Source organism: Manis pentadactyla, chromosome 11, assembly GCF_030020395.1.
Source record: "Manis pentadactyla isolate mManPen7 chromosome 11, mManPen7.hap1, whole genome shotgun sequence".
NCBI classification, from domain to species: Eukaryota; Metazoa; Chordata; class Mammalia; order Pholidota; family Manidae; genus Manis; species Manis pentadactyla.
In genome coordinates this window covers 40,114,787-40,137,106 of record NC_080029.1, presented here as the reverse complement: position 1 = coordinate 40,137,106, position 22,320 = coordinate 40,114,787, and the positions used below count along the sequence as shown (strand labels likewise).

The following is a 22,320-nucleotide window of genomic DNA, read 5'->3' as shown; positions in this document are numbered from 1 at the left end:
AAGCTTGCATCTTATTAATTCATGCACATTTATTTTCTGAGCACCTATTATATGGGACATTGTTCTGACAGCAATGGTAAAATACTTTCTTTGCCCTCAGAACGTTATGTTTCTCTGATTACTGAGGCTGAACATTAAAAAATGAGCATTTTCAAGTTGTAATTAAAAGTAGGAATTGTGCATTGCCTCAACTTTTTAAGGAGATAAGAGATGATGGTAATTTAAAGATGACATTTATCATTCTGATTGGAAGCCAGATCTCTGTAGTTCTGTAGTGGAAAAGTGGCATTTCCTGTCTCATTTATATGACTACTTCCACTTTATTATCTAAAAGGGAGAGTGCAATGTTGATAGTGACTGCAATAGGTGGGTGAGGACTTGATAATATGGGTGAATGTTGAAACCACAAGGTTGTTCATGTGAAACTTTCATAAGATTGTATATCAATGATACTTTAATTAAAAAAAAAGAGGGAGAGTGCATAAGCTTCAAGAAAGTAGGATAAATACAGTAGCAGATAACACTATTTGACCACTAGTATCTATTGTTCCCTTCTTCCTTTTAGGAATAGAATATGGCTATTCAGCTAGAGAGGATATTTCCCATGAAATGAGGTATTGGATATATGACTAGTTTGGGGCCAATGATATGTAAGCAGTGATATAAGCAATACTTTGATTGTTTCTTAGAAACGTCCTACTCCAGACTTCTTTCTTCCTGTGAGCTGGGAAATGACAGGGATTGGAAATCAATGTTGAGGGTCACAGAGACCAACTGCCAACCTGGGATCCTGGATGACCTGATGAGGCAGAACTGCCTTGTCAACTTAGACTACTCACCTCTGGACTGTTATGGAGAGAAATAAACTTCCATCTAAGTGAAGTCACTGTAATTTTGGGCCTCTGGGACAGCAGGATGGCCTGTATACTAATTAACATACTCACACAATGTGATATGGCATGATAGATGCTACAGAGGCCTGAAATATCTGTTCCGGTTGGCCTATATAATGTCTGAAATTTTCTCATTAGAGAGTCCTCTTTCTGAGCTAAGTTTTCATAAAACAGTTTCCGTAGAATTCTAGCTTCTCAAAGTAATAAGAGATATTGAGATATTGCTAGAATAAAAGGGTAGGTTTCAAATTAAGATTAGGACATATAGAATCATATCACATTTCCTTACTGCATGCTTTCTCAGAGAATTTCATATTCTTGTGTTCATATGAATATTCAAAAGAGTGATGCAAAATACATCTTCAAAAATTTATTTCTGTAAAAAGTATTTCTGAAACTTAAGTGATTACTTAAGTAGTCAAAATTTAATCCATTTTTGCGGATTTTGTATTTCAAAGGACTAATGCTTGATGGAACACATCTTGGGAAAAGCTGATTAAGGCTTTAGACTCAAAGAACACTTTTTAAGTTTTCTTGAGGTAGGAGTAATAAATTAACATAATTCTTGGTCATGAACATTTTCTCCAATAGCTTTTGGGAGCCTTTGATTTTGGCAGTAACCCTAAAAGTGGAGTAAGCTTATATGTGGACTCAGTGATTTGGCAGGGAGGGGTCTGGATTAAGGATGGTAACAGGCTTGGTACTCTGGGATTACACTAGCAAGGTAGGTCACTGGCAAATGCCCAATAAATCTGATTATCTCATTTCCCTGTGTACTAACCAGTTATTGCTACAATAATGCTGTGTAACAAATAGCCACAATAGCTCAGTGACTGGCATAACATTTTTTTTCACCATCAGATCTGAGGGTCAGCTAGGGAGCTCTGCTCTGGGCTGAGTTGGATTCAGGTCTGAGCCACATGTACTTCATTAGGCAACTAACAGGTACCCAGGGCATGTTATTCTCATGGTAGGAGTATAAGAGAGTGAATCTTCAAGGCAGCAAATCAAACCACCCAGGCAGGCACTTTGAGCCTTTGGTTGAATGTTGTATCTTCTCCCATTCCTCTGGCCAAAGCAAGTCACAGAGCCAAGCTCAATATCAGTGAAGCAGAAAGAATAATCACCTCAAGGACAAGGTGCAGCAAAGTCAAATGGCAAAAGGTTTGGGTATATATGTGTTGAAAGCTTTTGTTATCTGCTTAACCAAATGACTTCACTAATCAAAATTAATTTTAATGTATTAATCATGGATAATACCCAAGTACACACTGACAAAGATATTCTTGAAAGTATTTCCTGTGTTATAAAAAAAATGCTAGAAACAGTTGAAATTTAATAATGGAGAATCAGTTGAATAGATAATATATCCAAACAATGGATATATTAGTAAGTTAAAAGGTTATGTAGTAAGTTAAAAGTTTAATAATAATAAGTAACAGTTGTGTGCTTGGCTAAGTGCTTTACAACATGATTTTGTATAATCCTCACAAAACATCTATAAGGTAGATATGATAGTAATTCCCAGTTTACAGAAGAGGGAACAGATCACAGGGTGACCAAATAACCTGCCCAGGTCACTCAACTAATAAGTGGCAGTGTGTGATGTTTAATTTTAGATGTCAACTTGACTGAGCCATGAGTTGCTCAGATTTTTGGTCAAATGTTATTGTGAATATTTCTGTGAGGGTGTTTTGGGGTGATATTAACATTTAAATTGATAGACTGAGTAAAGCAGATTGCTCTCCCTAATGGTGGGCTTCATCCAATCAACTGAAGGACTGAAAAGAACAAAAAGGCTGATCTTCCCATGAGTAGGAAGGAATTCTTGGCTGACAGCCTTTAGCTGGGACAGTTAAGCTTTTTTATTGCTTCATGCTTCTAGATTCAAAATGAAACTGATTTTTCCAGGGTCTCAAACCTGCTGGCTTTTAGACTGCAATTACACCATCCACTCTTCTGGTTCTTGGGCCTTTGGACTTGGACTGGAGCTAAACTGCCGGCTCCCCTGGCTGTCCAGCTTGCCAAGTCACCCTGCCGGTCTTGAGAGTTGCCAGTCTCTGTGACCGAGTAAGCCATTGCCTTGTAATAAATGTCGGTCTCTCTCTCTCTCTCCACACACACACACACACACACACACACACACACACACACACACACACACACACACACACACACACTTCACTGCATCATTTTAATGAATAAAGGAAGAAACAAATGTAAGAGCATTCATTTAGAAGAGTACTTGACATTTAATGCTAGCCATTTTTATCTCTAGGTGGTGGGATTGTGTATAATTTTTGTGTCCTCTGTTCTATTTTCAATAGAAAATAATTTTTTTGCAATAATAAAGAGTGAAAGTTTTTTTTGAAAATAATGCTTTTCATTATTACCCTTTGCCTATAATTTAAAATCCTTATTTATGGAAGTTGTATTATCCACCTATAACATCCTTTCTCTCTGCCCTATAAGAGTACTCCTACTCATTCTTTAAAATGTAGTACCACCTTGCCTATGGGGCCTTGTACAACTCCTCTGGAAATGTCCTGTGTATCTCTTGTGTAGCACTTGAACATGGATAGTTTGTATGTCCCTATCAATCCACTTAACTTAGCTTTTAGATATCAAAGAACAACCTGTCCATCTTGACTCCCCAGTAACAAGCCTGGCACTGGCACATGGATGCTGGGGTTTGGTTTAAATTAAGTAAACTAATTCAATCTTTTGGAGTTTTTCAGGGCTCCTGGTGTTTCTAAGAGCTGAAAGTGGTCCTTTAGCACCATTTTGCTCCTGGTACAGGAACTTGGGCCAAATCACAAGCCTAGTTTTATGTTTATGTACCAGTGTATCAGCATTGCCAAGATTTGGGTTTCATCAGATTGGCCCTGGGGAGCTCATATCTCCACTGAATGTTTCCATCTTCTTTACATCAGCAAAAACGAGTGGGGAACATCTATGACTTCTGTTTATCAGAACTCTGGGGAGTATGCAGAGAAGGTAATATGACCATCAGGCATATAATATAATATGATCAGATTTGGGATAATATGTCAAAGATTGCACTTAACTATTTCTTCTTCTGTGTAAAAATCACCTTGGTTTACAGACACATCTAACAGTTTTCATGGAGAAACCTAACTAAGAAAGACTGGAAAGAGGTCTGCCAGTGTGAATAATTAAAAATTTCACATTACTGAAAAAAAATTAAAGGGAAGTTTTACTTATAGACCATATAATAACTTAGAAAAAAATTTCCTGTAGGTTCCATGTTTGGGGGTGGGGTGGAATCTGCTATGATAGAGAGAAATACATTATATTTAACACTTCAATGGCTACTATATTTGAGAGTGCTTCTAAGGAATAAAAAGTTTGATAAATAGTTTTCCCCTTAGGTAATTTATATATGGACCCAATCTTGTCCATATGTTTAATTACCTTGTCAATATGAACCATTTAAAATGAAATAATTAAAGGCAAATTTTACCCTAATTTATCCCTTCATGAAAAAACACACTTTTTTATTACTATAGCTTCCCTCATACTGGGAACTCAGTATCACAACAATGATGGTTCACTACCTGTTATGAAAATCTATGCTCAGTTTTGGAAAGATGGATATGTGTTAAGTTATCAGAGTATGACTGTACAATGAGATTAGAGATAAGGGATTCTTATTAGGTCAGATTGCATGTATTCTTAGAACTAGTATGTGTTCATAGGAGAGATTTTGGAAAATCTACCTGGGATGATTGGGATAGGATACTTGAACAATTTAGGATTAAGACCTTTGATGATTATTCATGTAGGGGCAGGATTTAATCCATCCTCATTCCCATTAAGCAGTAATAAGATAAATTTGCCAAGGAATAAGTAATATGTTTATATTGAGATATTCAAAGCCGTCCATCTGTTAAAGAACATGGTAAGAATATACTTATTAAATGAAGAAAAATAAATACAAACTTACATTCCCTAATTTTTACCCAAATGCATACTTTAGGTTTCTCTTTGGCACATCTCCTATGTAGCTAACATTTTAAAAAGCAAAACAAAACAAAAAACCCAGAACAACCCTAGTTTTTCTATGGTTAACTTTCATGGTTCATTATAGCTAATAACTTTTCAGAACAGGAATCCTCTTGAAGGAAATATCCTGGACTCTGGATAAGATGGATTCGGTGAAAACTACACCATTAATTGTTTTCAAAGGATCAGTAGCTCAGGTTCCAAGGTCTGGCCCTTGATACACACTGAGGATGTTGAGCACAGAAATAAGGGAAACGCTGACATTTTCTTTTCTTCTGCTCATCCATACTTCTCTCCCTACTCCCCAAATACAGAAAAACACATGCACACACACACATGCCTACTGCACTGAGAAATAGGGAACACCTTGCTCAGTTTTATTGATCTGCAATGTATCATTCATGTGGATAAAGTGAAGGTTCCTGTGGCCAGGATTCTCACCTGGCCCTGGTCAGCTAGCTCACTACACATGTGTGGGCAATACGTCGTTATCAAGAGCTCTCTACAGTCGTCTTTACGGTGGCACGGCTGCAAGGCTGCAGGAGAGCAGAGCAGAGGCTGGAGTGGTGGCAGTGACTAAGATGGCCGTGTTGGTAGAGAGTCCCAGAGGCAGAGACTGGCTTGTTGTGTGCAGACTCGCTCAGAGTGGATGGGATTTTAGTGATTGACCTGCCACCGCCGTGGAAATGAAGTTGGGTATAACCCTTTCATCTCAAGAACATTCTACTGTCATCTTTGGTCACATTGAATCCATAGTGAACTTGCCCCGGGGGCTGGAACCCACTGGCAAGACAATCCATGATTACAGCTGGATTCTTTTGTATCTTCAAAAGCCTTCCTTAAAATACAAATTCGCGGGCGGGGTGGGGGTTGAGGGGGTTGGGATCATTATACCTGTAACTGTTAACCACTCACACCAGGATTATCACTTAAGGCACTTGGGAGATAGGGCAATACCTGAGGGGAGGGCAGAACTTTAGGGAACAAAGTAGATACAGGTGAAGAAGGTGGAGGAGTACAAAACCAGACCTGCCTTACTTAGCTCTCCACCTCTAAATATCCTAGGGGTCACAGATTGTTCACTCAATATATCAAATATTTTATCTTATATTTGTAGCCCTTGGCAGATCACAGTGTACTTTCATTCTGTAATTGATTTGATCTTAACCTTTGGTGGGGCAGAGGAGGGAGTGCAGCCTATTAACCCTTTTCTTTTTCTTACAACTACATGGATCTCAAATATGATATCCAATGTACCTACTTCAATAAACAAAAAAGGTCTCAGGTGAATTGCTGTTTCCCAAATCTAAAGGCTAATAAGAATTTAGATTTCCTGATGCTAAACTTTACGTCCCATTTACTATTCCTCATAGACTCTTTAGACATCTGCTTGATTCAAATACAGTAAGAACATCCACAGAGAATATTTTTAGAAAGTATATCTATACATAAGTATAAATAGCTTTTCTGTACCTCACTGTGATTTTTGAAACATTGATCTGAAAAGGCTTACTAAGTACATTTTTGCTTATGCCCCACTTGTCTGTCAAACTTTAGACGACCTCTATAACCTGGCACCCAGCCTCTATTTGGAAGTGGAAAAAAACCTTAGAGGAGTAAGCACAATAATTACCATAAAGACTGTCCACTCAACTTTATTGCAATAAAAAAAAAAGATTGTCCACTAATACTAGAAGATTCAAAGAATCATTCTCAGCACCTACCCCAACATGTGCTCACTTATTTTTGTTCTCTAAATAAGAGCAATGCTTTAACCAGTTAGCCATAAAGTTCTTTTATTATTAGCAAGTGAAATGGTTTAAAGGGATGGATGACTGTTACAGTCACTACTGATTCAACAAATTTGTAAGTGTCTATGCTCTACTATACTAAATACCAGAGAAACAAAGATGAAAGTGTAGAGAGGCAGACGTGTAATTACAGTGATGTGGTAAGTGCCACACCAAAGGAAGGTATAAATCCCTGGTGTAATCACAGAATGGGCTAGGCACTAATCTGCTTATGAGGGTGAGGTGGAACTTCCTGGAGCATGTGACGTCTGGTGAGTCTTGGAGATTGGGTAGATAAGAGCCTGGTCTCTGTGGGGAAATTTCATGTGGCTAGAGATCGGACTAGACAGAAAATTAGGTCCTGGGTCTTTGTCTGTTAAGGAGTTTAAATGGTATTTTGTAGGCAATGGCTAGCCTTTGAAAGTTTTAAACTGGAAAATGAGGCTGGGGTAAGTCTTGAATTCTGAAAGTCCCATCTAAATATAGTTGTAATTTAACCTGAAATGAGGGCCAGTTGAGAATGATAAGTACTTAAATTATAACAGTAACCATAGAAATGGAGGAAAAGAAACTGATTCAAAACAGTACAAGAGCAGGTGTGGGTAAATGTGATCTGGTTGAGGTGGGAAGAAAGGGAAAGAACCCTCCAGAGTGAATTCCAGATTTTTTATTTGGCCGGTCGGTGGGTGAATGAATGCTACTGAAATGAGGAATACAGAGTAAGGAACAGGCTTAGGGTACACATAATAGTTCAAATTTTCATATATAGAGTCAAAGGTAACAGGGACATTCTGAAAACATCCCTTAGAGAAATGGCTCTACCAGCTTGGAGTTAAGGACACAGGTTCGGGCTGGGACAATCACAGCAAGAAGCTGGCAGCTTTGCCTAATAGCAGGAGGCAGAGTAGACAGAAGACTTGGAGAGCACAAAATTCTGGAGAGGGACAAACTGCCATGCATACTTCAAGAGCTCCTGAAGTATTTCCTGTCCGACAGCTTAGGACAACATGACATAATTCCCTAATTCCTGCTTTCACTCTTGCTTCCTACAACACCATTCTCCAGAGAATAGACACTGTGATATTTTGAAGTGTATATCATGTTCTGTCATTCCTTGCTTCTCAGACTCAAATCCAAACTATTTGGCACAGACCAGTAAATACCTATGATCTAGTCCCTGCCTATCTCTCTGACTGGATCTCATATCATATATGACGCCTAGAGTCAAGACTGTGATCCAGCCACTGCTCCTCCCTCGGGGCCTTTGTACCTGCTGTCTCCTCTGTCTGGAATGCTCTTTTCTAGGTCTCGCAGCTGGCTGGCTCTCTCTCATCGTTCAAGCCTGTCTGCCGGAATGTTACTTCCTCAGATTTTCCTTGATGTGTTTTATGTTCCCGCCTCTACTATTCCCCATTCTCAGTTCCATTACCCTGTTACTGACTTTATAGCCCTGATCATTGTATGATTTTGTTTATTTAATTACTATCTACTGTATTGGAAATGGTGATGTGCAAAGGTAAATTTCCAAATTTATTATTTCCTAAGGGAGACTGGAAAAGACAAAATCATAAAGCTGAGTGTTGAATTCACATTGAGGAGTTTTATTTAATCTGCTGGTTTCCTTGGCACCACAAAAATAATTGAAGGTTAGTGACCTTGTCAAATGCTCTAAAAGATGTCATAAAATATAATTATTCCAAAATACTCCAATCCTATACTCAAGAGACACTATTCACTGTAACTGGTTTTACATAGAAAATTGCTAAATAATTGATCTGAATTACAAGAGTATGTAAAGGTCTAGACATATTTGAATTAATTAAATTAATCTGAGCTAATTAATCTGGTGGCTTTAACTAGTTTTGTAAAAGAATTGTACCATTGGTCCCAATTTACACTGTCTATTCTCCATTTCAGTGTGGGAAGCATACAGATGTCCTGTGATTTTAAAATTAGGATCCAACTGTACCAAGGCCACATCTTGGCACACATTAAGTTGTGCAGTTCTATTCATAATTTAGTCAGACCTTTAGTGGACCCAACTGTGGTGTAATCAGACTTAGGCTAATGGGAGTGCTTTAAAAAGATGAATTATATTGAGCTCTTTCAATAAGATTGGGAATGGAAAGGTCTTTGAAACTTTCCATTTAATTTTGTCGAACCTTATGGAGTACCAGATTCAGATTTTGGGATACCCAAAGGCATTGCATAATTTTATACAATGACCAACAGAGTTTATTTTTCTAAAATGACTCCCATTGTCCTTATATTTGCAGCCTATGAAATGTGTGGGGATTTTTGTTTTTCCTTATCCTTCTCTGCTTTTCCAGGGATAAATAACTTTTCAACATGAGGTATATATGTATAAATATAAAGTTTATTTAGCATAGTGTTTAGAAAAATAAGTTCACATCATTTCAGAAAACAAACAAAACAATTGTCCAGGCATAAACCCCTATTACAGTACAACATACATACTTTAGATCTCTTTGGTTGGGTAATTAAGCACAGAAATGTTCTGGGACATGCTCTGTGTGCCATCACCTAACAGTGCAGTAAAGACTCTGTTACCCCACCCCATGATATACATTCTGTATAGATTTTCTTTGTGTAAGGCACAGTAAAACCATAGTGAGTATACAACTGGTTGACTCTAAACATACAGTACATGCAACAAAATACAAATTTTTTGAGAACCCTGAAAGCCAAAAGTCACATGCTATATCATTTTGATTAATAGAATGTATGGTGGTTATATTAACATGAAATGTATCAACTAGATACAAAATAACTATTAAGCTCTATTATCTAATTTCTAGGAAGACTTTGAAACATCTTTTGTAAATGTAATTCTTTTTCCCACAACTTTCCTGAATTATTTATATTCTTATGATGAGATGATCTGTCAAAAACATTTTAAAGAATTCTGGCTATGTCTTAATGCACACTTGTCTGACATGTAGCAGGGCAGACTGTAACACATGCCCAATAATCCAATGTTTAACATGCAAGATGCAAGGGCATATACAGGAAGATTTAAGGTCAGTGTGCAATTTAACTACAGATTTTTATCTATGGCTATAACATCTACCTGCCTTTCATAAAACAAGAAAGGCACTGAAACGTGTACAATTCAGTCTTTTCATTATTATAAATATACATGAGCTATAAAAGCAGTACCACACAGGTGTTCTTGCTTAAGGAACAAATGCACCTTCTCCAAATGAGAGACTGTCCTTTAACTGGATGTAACTAAGAGCTAAATGCCAAATTCTGGCTGATAGAGTGCATAGATAGCTTCACACCAAAAATCCCACAACCAGCAGCAGTGGCTGGCATTTGCAGGGAGAGTTATTTACCCCTATTCTGATTCCTCTTTGAGCATCATTAGAGGTTCATTTGCAGCATCTTCAAGAACTGGTTTATGTAAGAGAGAAATTCTGCTACATGAACTCCAAGAGTTTTGAGTCTGGCCCTTGGGATTGCAAAAAACATTTGCAATTCTGTGCAAGGAGATCATGGGGTTTACCTTATTTCATTCACATATATATGGGCTTACTTTACTGAATAAGAATAGGAAAGAACAATAGTTCTTTATAATGTGCACTGATTCTTACCTGGTATATTGTGTAGCTACCTGCAATAATTGTAGGGGTATAATTACATCTTGTTGGGAATATGAATGGGTTTCCTAGGTAAGTCTTAAGTTTTGTGCTATCTTTTCTTTTTCTTAAGGGAGAAAAGAGGAAGAACGGTGAATAAAAGGTTTATTATATTTTTGGAAGACATAAAGAACTTTTCCAGTTATATATATAACATATATAACTTTCTAAACTTTCCATCTCCCTTATTGGATGGGTAGTCTTAAGTAACTAACAAACTCTTTTTTTTAGGATCAAAGTAATCAAGTGGAAAACATAATTTTCATGTAAACTACACTCTAGAATCATGTAACTAATCTCAATAACATGATCACTACCTACCCAAAGGGAAGAAACAATCTGTATAAGTAGTGGTGGAGTGGACGAGAACTCTAATAAACACCTGACTTTGTAAAAAAAGACAAACAAAAAACATGTAGTTTCAGCAGTTTAGGAACATCCACTAATGAAAGATGGGATCTAAGTTCTTTATCAAAATTATGGGAGAGGAATTCTTCACAGGGCTCTTTACCTATGCCTGCAAGTTCCATCTGCAATAACAACGTAAGTTAAACCCTCTACGGCCCTTATTCAACATGCTCAGCTGCTTGGCATGTAGAGATCTTGATGGACCGTTTGTTCTGATCTTAAAAAAAGCAAGACGTGGTAACATCTTTATGTTCAACAATGTTAAGTCATCTCTCAAGAGACCACTTCTCACTTTTCTTGTTTTGCGGGGACCAGAGACTTTACTCACTACATAAATGTGTTGTAGTTTAACATCTTGTGTTCAGTCCTAATAAAAACTACCACAGCTCACAACATTATCAAACAAGCTTCTTAGAGAAACCAAAAATGATTTACTTTTAAAGAAGACATGATAATATAGTGCAAACAACAGTCATATGTCATAATGTAACAACTGATTCCAAACATTGAGAACTAAGTATTTCAATAGGACAGAATGTGCTCAATAGAACTTACATTCTTTCTTTAAGAGGGTTGGTTTCATAGCCTACAGGATTAATTTTACATGGTAGTCTATAATTGTTGCTATTTTTCATTGTAATGACAAGCATCAACAATAATCAGTTGTTCATCTATTTGCATCATAAACATTATACATAAAAATACAATTGAAACTTAATTCTTTAGATTTAAAGCAATTCTGTGGTGTAATTAACCCTGTTAGATAGTAGAAAAGAGCCATCAGTGCTTCTGTTGACACTTTTGTACCTTAGTAAGAATAGTAAAAAGGCCACAAGGTAAAAAGGCACATAGAGTTCTATAGAAAAAAATATTTAAATGAATTGGATTGCTAAATAAAGAACAAGGATGTGAAAAAAAGTACCAAAATTCCAATACTGGGAGTTAGATTGCCTGTTTCAGTGTTATAAATATTGACCTTAATTGACTCCTGATAAAAATCATTACTTTTAAAATCCTACAAAAAGTAAAACTTTCTTGGAAATAACTATGTTCACTTCCTGTTCGAACAATAAAATAAATTAAACAGTAAGAAAACATCTTCCTTTTCAATTCCTAGTGTCCGAAGTATAAGAGAAACATATACAGCATAAATAAAATTCACTATAATTACTCAGTACTTGCTTACAGGACTAATATATTTACACTCATACTGAAGTTTGAGTTTTTAGTGGAGTTGCAAACTTTCTCAGCCCCACTGAACTACTTGCAATCACATTTGGAAATGTACAGAGACAAACCAAGACTCACAAAAATGCTGAAAAACATAAATGCATATATTCAAAAATATACCCTTAAAATATAATGTGGAGTACCATTTATGCTTCCTAACCTTATCAATGCCCATGGAGGAAAAGTAAACAAAAAGAATTGTTTGTATTGTTTCTAAGCTCTGTAGCAATATTTAATTTTCCATGTCAGCTGTATGCATTTTTAATTTAAAAAACTATTTATCAAGTCCCATTTGACCTTAGAATTATATTAAGTCAACCAAATGATACACTTTGACTTGATACATTTCATCTCGTTCCGTTGTCTCCATCTATTTAGGAAAGAACATCTGTGAACAAAAAGGCTGCAGTAATGCAGTTCTACTCCTCTATATTTTAACTGTGATCTTCATGCAGATCAACCCTAAGTCTCTTGAATGCATTTACTTGCAAAACTAGTGTTTCCCTTTAAATGGAAAAATGCTTTATGTCCTCAGGGCTTTGTGAAAAGATTTGCCTGCTGATGACAGAAGAAAAAAAAAAGGTTGGGGGCAATAAAGTTTATAAGTCTTGCATATCTTCATCCAATTGGACAGTTTGGAGCTTGGCAAGCTCTTTTTTGTCTGTTTCCAGATCTTCACAGACAGTCTCAACCATGCCCTCCAGGACATACTTGGATTTGGAGTCCAGCATCATTAAGTTGCCTGTTGCTTTGCCCTCAGAATTTGTTAAGAAATTCTCTTTTATGTTAGCTACAGATTGCAGAACCAAGCGATGCTCTCTGACAAAATCTTGGTGTACTGCTGGGGAGGGGTGACCCACCTGGTCTTCAGCTGTAGGAACTATTTCCCCAAGGGTAGCCTGGGTCATGGGGACTGACAATAGATCTTGACTGGTAATAAGGGAGCAGTTCTGAAGAGTTGCATAGTTAGTGTTGCTGACAGATGTCACAGTAGATTTGCTTGCCACAGGTGCAGACATTGGCTGGCTATCAGCAATGTCAGGGTTTAGCTCAGTGGGATTTAGTAGGGTAGGGGAAGTCAGGGAAAAATTGTGAGTTGGGGATACATTAACTAATGAGGAGGCTAGTGGATGGAGGCCACTCCCCGAGATATTCTCAGAAGACAGGTTCGCATTTACTTGTGCATTCTGATTGACAGGCATCAACTGAGAAAATACCAAGCTCCTCTCCAAGCCCTCCTGTTTAACAGATCCTATAGTCTGGCCTGAATTAGGAACAGTATATACCACTGCACTGGGAGCAAGAGAGCTCAAGAAAACCTTTCCTTGCTGGATTGTGGTGGACTCACTTGTAAATGTGCTCCCATCTGAAGTGCTTGAATTTACTGAAATATTACCTAAAAAAAATAAAGTACATATTATCATCGATGGAAATGATAAGGAGAGAAAAAAGATACTTTTCTGTACGCACGATTTTTCTCAGGTTCAGTAGAATCACCTTGAATACTTAAAACTACAGATTACCAGATTCCACTCTGGAGAATCTGACTCGGTAAATCCTATAACTGGTGTTATCTTAAAACTCCCTGAGTAATTCTGATGATCAAGTGGGAGTGAGAACTACTGGTTTAGAAGCCAAGTGTGAAAAAAAAAACGTTTGCAAGTTCTAATTTCAGTCCTTTCTTGTTATTATCAACTTGCTATTTCTCAGTTAGTTGGTAGTTACTGCAAGCTCTACTAGTTAGAACTAGAAAACAAATGCAAAATAAGTACCTTTGTTCAGCTCAAGCTCAGTAACTGACAAAATATAAATGGAAAATACCACATAAAATGAGTTACCCTGGGGCTTAAAGTTAACCATAAACTTGTCCAGACAAGTTGCAAACTTTCACCAAACTAACCATAAAGTAATGTCAACAAACATCCAACAGGTTTTTTTCTTTTCTTGTGCCAGTTCTGGATTTTCACTGTTGTAGTGATAGAAAGAATTAATGACAATAATGAAATGTATTTTTTAAATACAGATTAATATAAATAACTAGAGCTAAGTCTTCTCTAAATTTGTTGTCTTTTGAGGCTCACTATAATGGTCTGTGGAGACCAAAAGTAGAGAAAGAAATGTAAATAGATAGTTGATGTGTTCAAATCAGGTAACTCAGACGATGTAGATGAATTAGACACTCCCTCCCCATCTCACAACCAAATAAAACCCTTTTATGTATGAGTCTTTATAGTGAAATGATGGCAATTATCTTGCCATTAAAGGAAAGGTGGACTTGAGGATTTTTGTGACAGAATCATTCAGTTGGGCTATTTACCCTGCTCTTGTATTAGATGTTCAATAAACTACTGTTTTGAGAAAGCCCACTATTAAAGGTTATTCACCAAAACTTGAATTATTAGAATAATTGTGATTATATTACCATCTATATTGAGAAAATGTCACACTGCTCTTTATAATCTTCCAAACATTTTTAAACACCTTAAATGTAAAGAAAAGTCTTTAAGTGGAATAAAAGAAAACGAAAACACTGTATTGGAACTTGAAAAATTTTAACCACTAGAAAGTATTCATCATGGAAATACTGGGAAACATTTTACATATGTTTGGGCTTTTCCCTACCACAAATGTTTGTTCCAGGTCAAACAAAAGATAAAGGCTTTTATTTGAAAATATCTGACTTCAACTTAAGTATGCTTTAAAGTTCTTTTTGGTTGCTAAACTGTGGCAAAAAGTTACCTGAAGTAAATGTTTATTTTGTGTGTGTATGTGTTTGTGAAATTGTTTGCAATGTATATGTGAATAAAATTATTAGTTATCTTTGATAGAGCCATTAATAACATAATAAATGTGACACTTTCTCCAACTGGCATTGAATATAATAAATAAAAAAATATTTCTGAATGTGCATAAATTATAAATGCAAGGGGAAAACAGATGTGATCTAAAATTTGATATTTAAGCTTAACTGCAATTGGATTATAATTTGGACAATAATTTCAAGATCAGTTTAAAAAACCCAAGTGAAAAAATGATATAAACTTTAATTTTGTAACAATGGTAAAGAAAAAACTTGATTTTCTTAGATTATGAAGTTAGTAAAAGATGACAACTACTTTTACATATAAATCCCAATCATAGAAAGTTAACCTACCCTGTCTAGACATTTTAAAGAAAGGCTCAGAATCTGTTTTTAAGAAAGGCTGAACCCCCAAATGTTTTATTGAAACCTGCAATACACAGTTACTATAAAGGAACCTTGCTTTTTGGACCCATTTGGTTAAACTTATGCCTGCAATACACCCAGTCTAAGGACTGACAGCTCTGTCATTTGATCTTAGCTATCTTAACTGAAAATGCTATTCTCATTCATATTGCATGTCCCACTTTAAAAATTAGCTGTTACTTTGTAATAATTTTCTGTGGTAACACTTTTCTAGATACATGCGAAATGTATTTCTGCCTTTCTCCTCCCCTAATGTACATACCATGCTTTTGGTTCAAATTTATTATTTTTAAAATGTTACCTACTGTTTGGAAATATCCTAAAGAGAGAAAAAGGGTTAGATCCACCTCACATTACTATAAAACTAAGCACTGGTGCTTTCCCTGTGGTTTTCACATTTTTGCCCTATGTTATATAATAAAATAGCTTAATCCTTTCTTTCACTAACCTGGAACAATGAAGAAATAAATAGTGTGCTACAGGACTATTGTGTTTTACTACCACTTTACCTGAAGAGAAATAAATGTACAGGTGAAATTTACTCCACAACAATTTTCACTAATGCTTCCAATAAACTGACGTAGGTCATAGTTGCAGAAACAAAAGAGTTGTGCATTAAAAAAAAATCATTTTACAGGAAGCTGATCTTTCAGACAAACAATTACTTAACTTGCTTTGGTAAAAATCTGAACTTTCAGATTTGCTTGTAGGGAGGCAAACATGCATTAACATCTCCCACTCCTGAATTAAAGGGACTATGCAACCTCCACTGCTATTCTAACCATCCCTGTTTCTATATAGAGGAAATGACAGAGCCATCAGATTTGCATAAAGTCAGTGGAGAGCTGGCATATCAGCTTCAGGTTTCCTGAATTTCAGACTAGTGCTTCCTTTAGCAGACTGCTTTTAGTAAAGCCACAAATGCATAAAATAAGGTTTACAGTTGCCTTCATAAATAAGCCTATATATTTAAGAGGCAAATATACATGCAGAGCAATAGATACCCAATCACATATTCCTATTATTCCTCTAGATTTGTTAGTCTTAATTTAGGAGGAACATGAATCAAACAAAACTGTCCAGTCTTTGTAATTTGCTCTCCTAAAACACTTTTTGGTCAAATAAATATATACATTTTTACTAGCTGTAGGACTAATTTTGTGTTCTTACCAATATTACTAATTTTTTTTTCTTAAAATGTCAAGCAATGGGTTGTTTTGTAAGCACTGATTGACTTATCGTATTTCTTTAACTGCAGAACTGGCAAGACTTGCAATGAACTGTAGCAACTGTAACTTCCATTCAGTTGTTAGGACAATAAAAACCCATAATGCCAGGGAACCAAGCAAGCTGGACATTACATGCATGTTGTGAAGAAGGAGAAACAAATCAAGGCTATTCTGCAGCTATGGCAGTCACTAAGGTACCTTAACAGTAGGTAACATTGATTTATAGCTCTCACCAAATGAATCATTTACTGCAGCTGGCTCAAACATTCACTGCAACACTATGGTACCAAATGAGACTTTTACCTTGTGAAGCTGCCACTGAGACAGGAGGCAGCTGTAGTGGAGAGAATCCAATGCTCCCATTAAGGAACTGGCCATTTACTCCGGAATTGGGGATCTGGACAATGCCATACTGGTTAATTTGCACTGGTGTAGTAAACGTCACTACAGAACCTCCGTCCTGGGAAGCCACTGTTTGAGTGCCTTCTCTTTTCACCTCAGTGCTGGGTATCAGCCCTGGGAATGACACAGGGGCACTGGGGCTGTAGGAAGTGGTGGCTTCTGAGTTAGCTGAAGAACTCTGGAGGACTTTGAATTCCTTCACATCCTGAGAGGTAGACCCCAGTATGTCAGTCATGGATATACCATTACTTGCAATATTTGATGCCACTTTTGTTGGGTTTAGTGACACTGTCTGTGTATTTCCCACATTTAATCCATTAAGGATAACTCCATTGGGTCCCTGAATGAAAGAATTACCATTAAGGAAGACAGGTGAAGTACTTGCAGGCACCAAGCTTCCATTCAACAAAACTCCAGAGGAGCTTAATGATATCTTCGTATTTCCAATTTGTTGCATATATACTGGCTCCATGTGACTGGAAAGGCTGAGGTTGGTGACACCATCTGATGAACTGGAGAGTGGATGAGGAGACAAATCCTCATGGCCCTTGCTGGATTCATCTTCAGTGCTGGGATTGCCATCTGACTCACTGTACAGAGGAGGAAATCAAGACATTCAGAAGGTCAGGGATGGCATTGTACATAGTGCCACTTGTTTGGAAAACCAGCCTCTAAACCCCCTACAGGCAATATTTAAGGAAAGCAAGTCTTTAGTCTTGTTTAAGCTATGAGGCCTTCAGCAGACTCTAACCAGACATAGAATCTAGGAAGATGAACGCTCATATCCCAAACATTTTTACTAATAAAAACAGGGGAAAGTCAGAGATCTGGAAGAAGCAAATTCCACTAATAGGATTTGCAGGAGAATTGCATGTACATTTTTATAGCACTGAAGAAATTATGTACGCAATTTATAGCATTCCTTACTGCTAAATATGCTGCTACCTATACCATACAAAAACTCATTAAATGGGATGGTTAGTCTTTCCTGTTTAGAAACTCCTTCTCTCAGATCAATTCAGATCAGTGTGAGTTTGGAGGTAAATGAAACCGCCAAAGGAGTGGGAGGGCTCAGTTTCGTTTGCCAGTTAGTTAACAAGACATCATTTTCTCATCTCCCAAACTTCAGTCTGGCAACTCATTCAACAAAGTGGTTGTCCTTTGTAGGAAAGGCACTTTCAACCCAGTAACTGTTATGTACCTTAGAATCCAAAGGAACTCATAGGGGCCTATTTAACATACACCATCCAGTGCCCTGGTGAGGTGGAAGGGAGAGGGTGTGGGCCACTCAGAGGCCCTGTAACTATCAGACCCCTTGCCACTACCACCCTAGTCCTTCCGTTACAGGCAGGACTGTATTTCTCAGCTCCCCAACTTGGGAAATACCAAGTCCGGGAGTAGGTAGTGGTGGTGTTCCCTCTTTTGGTGTGAGGCTGGGAGGTGGTGAGAGCGGGGAGTAGGACCGAGGCAATTTGGAAACGTGGCGGGACTCGGCCCAGCAGAGGATCCTACATCGCTGCTGTGCCCGGCGGTCTGTTCCCTTTCATGCAAAGGCGAGGGGATTACCCAGGCTTTGGACTGAGGGGCCAGGGGCGCAGAAAGCGCTTTGATTTACGAGCTGAGGCTGAGCCGCCGTCGCAGTCGGCGAGTGACTCACCGGGGGTGCGGGTGGGAGGTAGATCCGGAGAGGGGCCTAAAGCCCGCAACTGAGCCGAGGGCGGCGATGTACAGTTGGTGGGGGTGGGGGGTGGGGCGTGAGGCCTGCAGAGTGTGGCCGGTAAGACCTGGGGAAAGCTCACGTGAGGGAGTGGAGGCTGCAGGGCAGCTGGCCTGCGCGCTGCGCCCTCTCCCCACCCGCTGCCACAGGCCCCGCGAATTCCGTCGGCGCGCCGGGCCGCGGGTGCGAGGACAGGTGGCGTGGTCACCAGCGCGCCTCCTGTGGGTCTCCCCGCAAGTCTGGGGAAGGGAGCAAGCAGGTCGCGGTTTTGGTTACCGCGAGGCTGGGCACACGCACAGTGCCTCCCTCCCTGCCTTGGGCGAGGATCGCCGGAGCCGTCGGGCCCCCGCCGGAGTGCCGGGGCAGGAGCGGGCCGCCGCGGGCTCTGGAATGCGCCGGGTGATCACCTTCGCGGGCTCCCTGGCTCCCAGAGTCCTTCCCGGAGCAGAACCTTCTAGCTGCTTTTGGATTTTTTCTCTTCTCTCCCCGCAGGGCAGGAGACACCACCTCTTAAGGCGACCTTCTCCTTACTTTACTTCTCCCAACATCACACACAGGGACACACACACCAAGTGTCAGAGGATTCACAAAAAAAGGTGGAAGACCCAGGATTTTCTGTCAGCTGGGGAAGATACCTTGCCAGTCAAAAAGTTCAAACCCGCCAGGGTGGGCGCTCAAGGCGATGCGGAATTGATAGCGCCCCCACTCCTTTTCTGCTGTCCGCCTCAGGCCAGCCGGCCTCCACCCCCAGCTGTCGTACCGGGAGGGAGGCACGCAGTGTTCGGGGACCGAGCCAGCAGCCCTCCAGCCCCACTACCCTCGCAGCACTTAAATTCGATCCGAGGGAGTTCAGAATCAGGTTTCAAAATACGGCGAAGCCCAGCCGCACCAACACCCCTAAGTTGTCGCAGCCGTGAAGGGAACCACCGCGGGCACGGTGAATGATTAACTCTGTCATACAAAACCTCGACTTCCCCAGACCCCCTTCTGCACCGCCAGCCCCTACCTACACTCTCCCTCCAGGGCGGCCGCGACCACCTCCAGCGCAGCCTGGGACAGCCGAATCCCCGGGCTCGGGGAGCGCAAGCGCCCGCCGGGCCGAAGTGACCCGGCGGAGGTGTGGACACCGGCGGCTCTGGCCACCTCCGTGGGGCTCGGGCAGCAGCCAGAGCTGCCTTTCCAGCGCCTACACTCGCTCCTTCGCCCCGCCAGCGCCGGGGAGAGTGTGGCAACTTCAAAGCCACACGGATGGGGGTGGGAAACCGGGCAGCAGTGACCAGTCGAGGTGGGGGCGGGGACTGAGACCTAGAAGGGCGACGAGAAACTTCTGGGGAAAGGAGGGGGAGAGTAAGGAGGGAGGTGCCCCCGCCCCTCGCCCCCGCCGCCCCCCTTCCTCGGGTCGCGGAGAGAGGTGGGGGGCGGGGAGAGGTGGGCAGCCGGACCGGGCTGGTGGGGAAGGTAAGCGCCATGTTTGCGAGCACTAGGAGGAAAAGAAAGCTGGGAAGGGGGTGGGGGAGAGGAAGGGGGAAGAGGAGGAAAGTTGGCGCTCACCTTTTGGACTGGGTCTCAGAGGGGTTCCGATCGCGCTGCCGGCGGTTTTTGAACCAGTTGCTGACCTGGGTGAGGGAGAGGCCGGTGATCTTGGCCAGGTGCCGCTTCTCGGCGGGCGAAGGGTAGCGATTCTGCTTGTAGAGCTCCTTGAGCGCGTTGCGCGACTTCTCCTTGAAACAATACACCGTCTCCTCGCCGTCCCAGATGGTGCGGGGCAGGGGGAATTTCCTGCGCAGCCGGTACTTGTCCACCGCGCCCAGCGGCCGGCCGCGGGCTCGCTCGGCCTCGGTGTAGCGCGCCTTGTACCAGAGCTGCTGCAGCAGCGGGTGGTTGGCCGACTCGAAGCTGTGGCTCTCGAGGATGCTGTAGAGCTCAGGGTAGATGCCCTGGTGGAAGGCCACCAGCGCCCGCGCCTTCAGCAGGCTCTCGTTGCCACGTAGCAGGTCGCTCTGGGGCAAGGACCACAGGAACCGGGCCAGGCGGTCCAGGTTGCCCCCCTGCTGCAGCGCCTCGCACACGCAGGCGACATGGTCTGGCGAGAAGGCCAGTGGGGTCTGCGCAGCGGCCGCGGCGTGGTGGTGCCTGCCTAGAAGTTCCGAGTGGAGTTGTACCTGATCCGCCGCCGCTCCGGCCGCCGCCGCCGCCACTGCCCCTTCCTCTCCGCTCACCCTGGCGGCGGCGGCCACGGCGTCCCCCGGCTCCAGGGGGAAAGGGGCTGGAGCTGGGGGGCTCAGCCCCGCGGCCGCGCCCCCCGCCACTTCTCGCGGCGCCTCTTGCCCTTCCGAGGCGCTTTCCATCCCATTCTCCTGCTTGATGTCCGCCGCACTTGCAATCTGCCCGGTGGGGGAGGAAGAGGACATTTTTTGTTGTTTATTTTCCTCCCTCCCTCACTCCCTCGCACTCTTTTCCTCTTTCTTTCCCCCTTTCTTACTCCTCCTTCTTCGTCTCCCTCCCGCCTCCCCCCCTCCGGAAAGCCCACTCCCTCCCTCCCGGTTTCGGCTGGATCTGGCCGATCAGGTTTCCCCCCGGCCACGCAGTCACCATTAAGATAGCTGCTAGAGCAAAGTAGTGTAAAAGGATAGCTGCTTTCTGCCGTTCCCCCAACGTGACTCCTTCGGTTGCTGCATACTATATGGCACTGGCGGCCGGGCCGGCCCGGCCGCGCCACCTCATTGGTTATTTCGCATTCAGAGGGAGGAGGAGACTCCGTTTCTATCCCTGTCGGTCACCCGCCTCCCACTCCACCCCGTGCTTCTCCCTCTCCCCCTGACCCCCAGGCACCTATACCTGAAGGGAAACACCGACATTCTTTTCAGGCCGTGCTCCTGGGCGGGAAATTACCCAACGTGGCCTGAAAACTGGACAACAGACTCTTTCAAAGAGAGTCCCTACCGTTCCAGAGGAATAATAATTGTGCGGCCTTAAGGTCCGGATGCTAAATTCGTAACAAAGAGACCACTCCTCAGCACTCAGCACTCAGCACTCAAATTTCTAAGAAGACAATTGCTAAGTTTCCCTGGTATCTCCCTACTCCCCGTCACCACCCTTTCCTACGTCTTTATCAAGGATTTTGTATTTGGCAAGGGTCAATAGAATGGCAGTAGGTAATGTTCTAAAGGGTAACCATTTACAGTAAATTAAAATTCCAAAGGGGGGAAATGTTTAAAAAACCTTAAAATAAGAGGTATAAATAGCCCACTGAGAAGACAAAAACAAGAAGGTTCAGAAAATGATTTTGACCTTAAGTCTCTGGAGCGCTGGTAGCCCAACTGAGTTTAAAGTGATGCAACTAAGCACATAGAATATTTAACTATATGTTTACTCTGAGTGAGTAGGGTGGAAGAGATTTAAGCTTTAGATTATAATAACGACATGGAAATTGAAGTCTTCTATGTGAACTTTTTCAATGTAAGTGTATGAACAGTTCTTTGGAGATGATATTCCTGCTAGAAACACCATCTCTGTGCAGATGTCTTTGAGATCAGTGCAGGATCAGCAGTCCTTTCCATAGCCTAGACAGGTGGAAGACTGCCCTCTGGTCTGAGGTGAAATGCTTGGGGGTGGAGCCTGCTGCTGTTTGCAGTTCTGTCTCTTCATGGTTTGTGTAAGGTCTTCACTCAAAAAAGAATGAACCCCTCTCTGCTTCTCTGATAGCTGTGGATCAGTTGTGTCTGCTTTACTGGTGC

At 41.2% G+C, this 22,320-nt stretch overlaps 1 protein-coding gene across 3 annotated transcripts; it reads right to left on the bottom strand.

The window, feature by feature from the left end:
• Positions 1–9,066: 9,066 nt before the first annotated feature.
• Positions 9,067–21,278, bottom strand: SIX4 (SIX homeobox 4). Of its 3 annotated transcripts, XM_036919340.2 has the most exons (4): positions 21,176–21,278; positions 20,135–20,967; positions 16,768–17,456; positions 9,067–13,405 (listed from the first exon to the last, which is right to left on the bottom strand). In XM_036919340.2, exons 1-4 carry the CDS (start codon positions 21,176–21,178, stop codon positions 12,609–12,611), a joined length of 2,322 nt encoding a protein of 773 aa, XP_036775235.2. In that variant the 5' UTR covers positions 21,179–21,278; the 3' UTR covers positions 9,067–12,608. The 3 variants fall into 3 exon arrangements, with proteins under 3 accessions (XP_036775235.2, XP_036775225.2, XP_036775244.2); XM_036919330.2 differs by lacking the exon at positions 21,176–21,278 and having other exon boundaries at positions 20,135–21,097; XM_036919349.2 differs by lacking the exon at positions 21,176–21,278 and having other exon boundaries at positions 17,224–17,456; positions 20,135–21,097.
• Between the last annotated feature and the right edge of the window lie 1,042 nt (positions 21,279–22,320).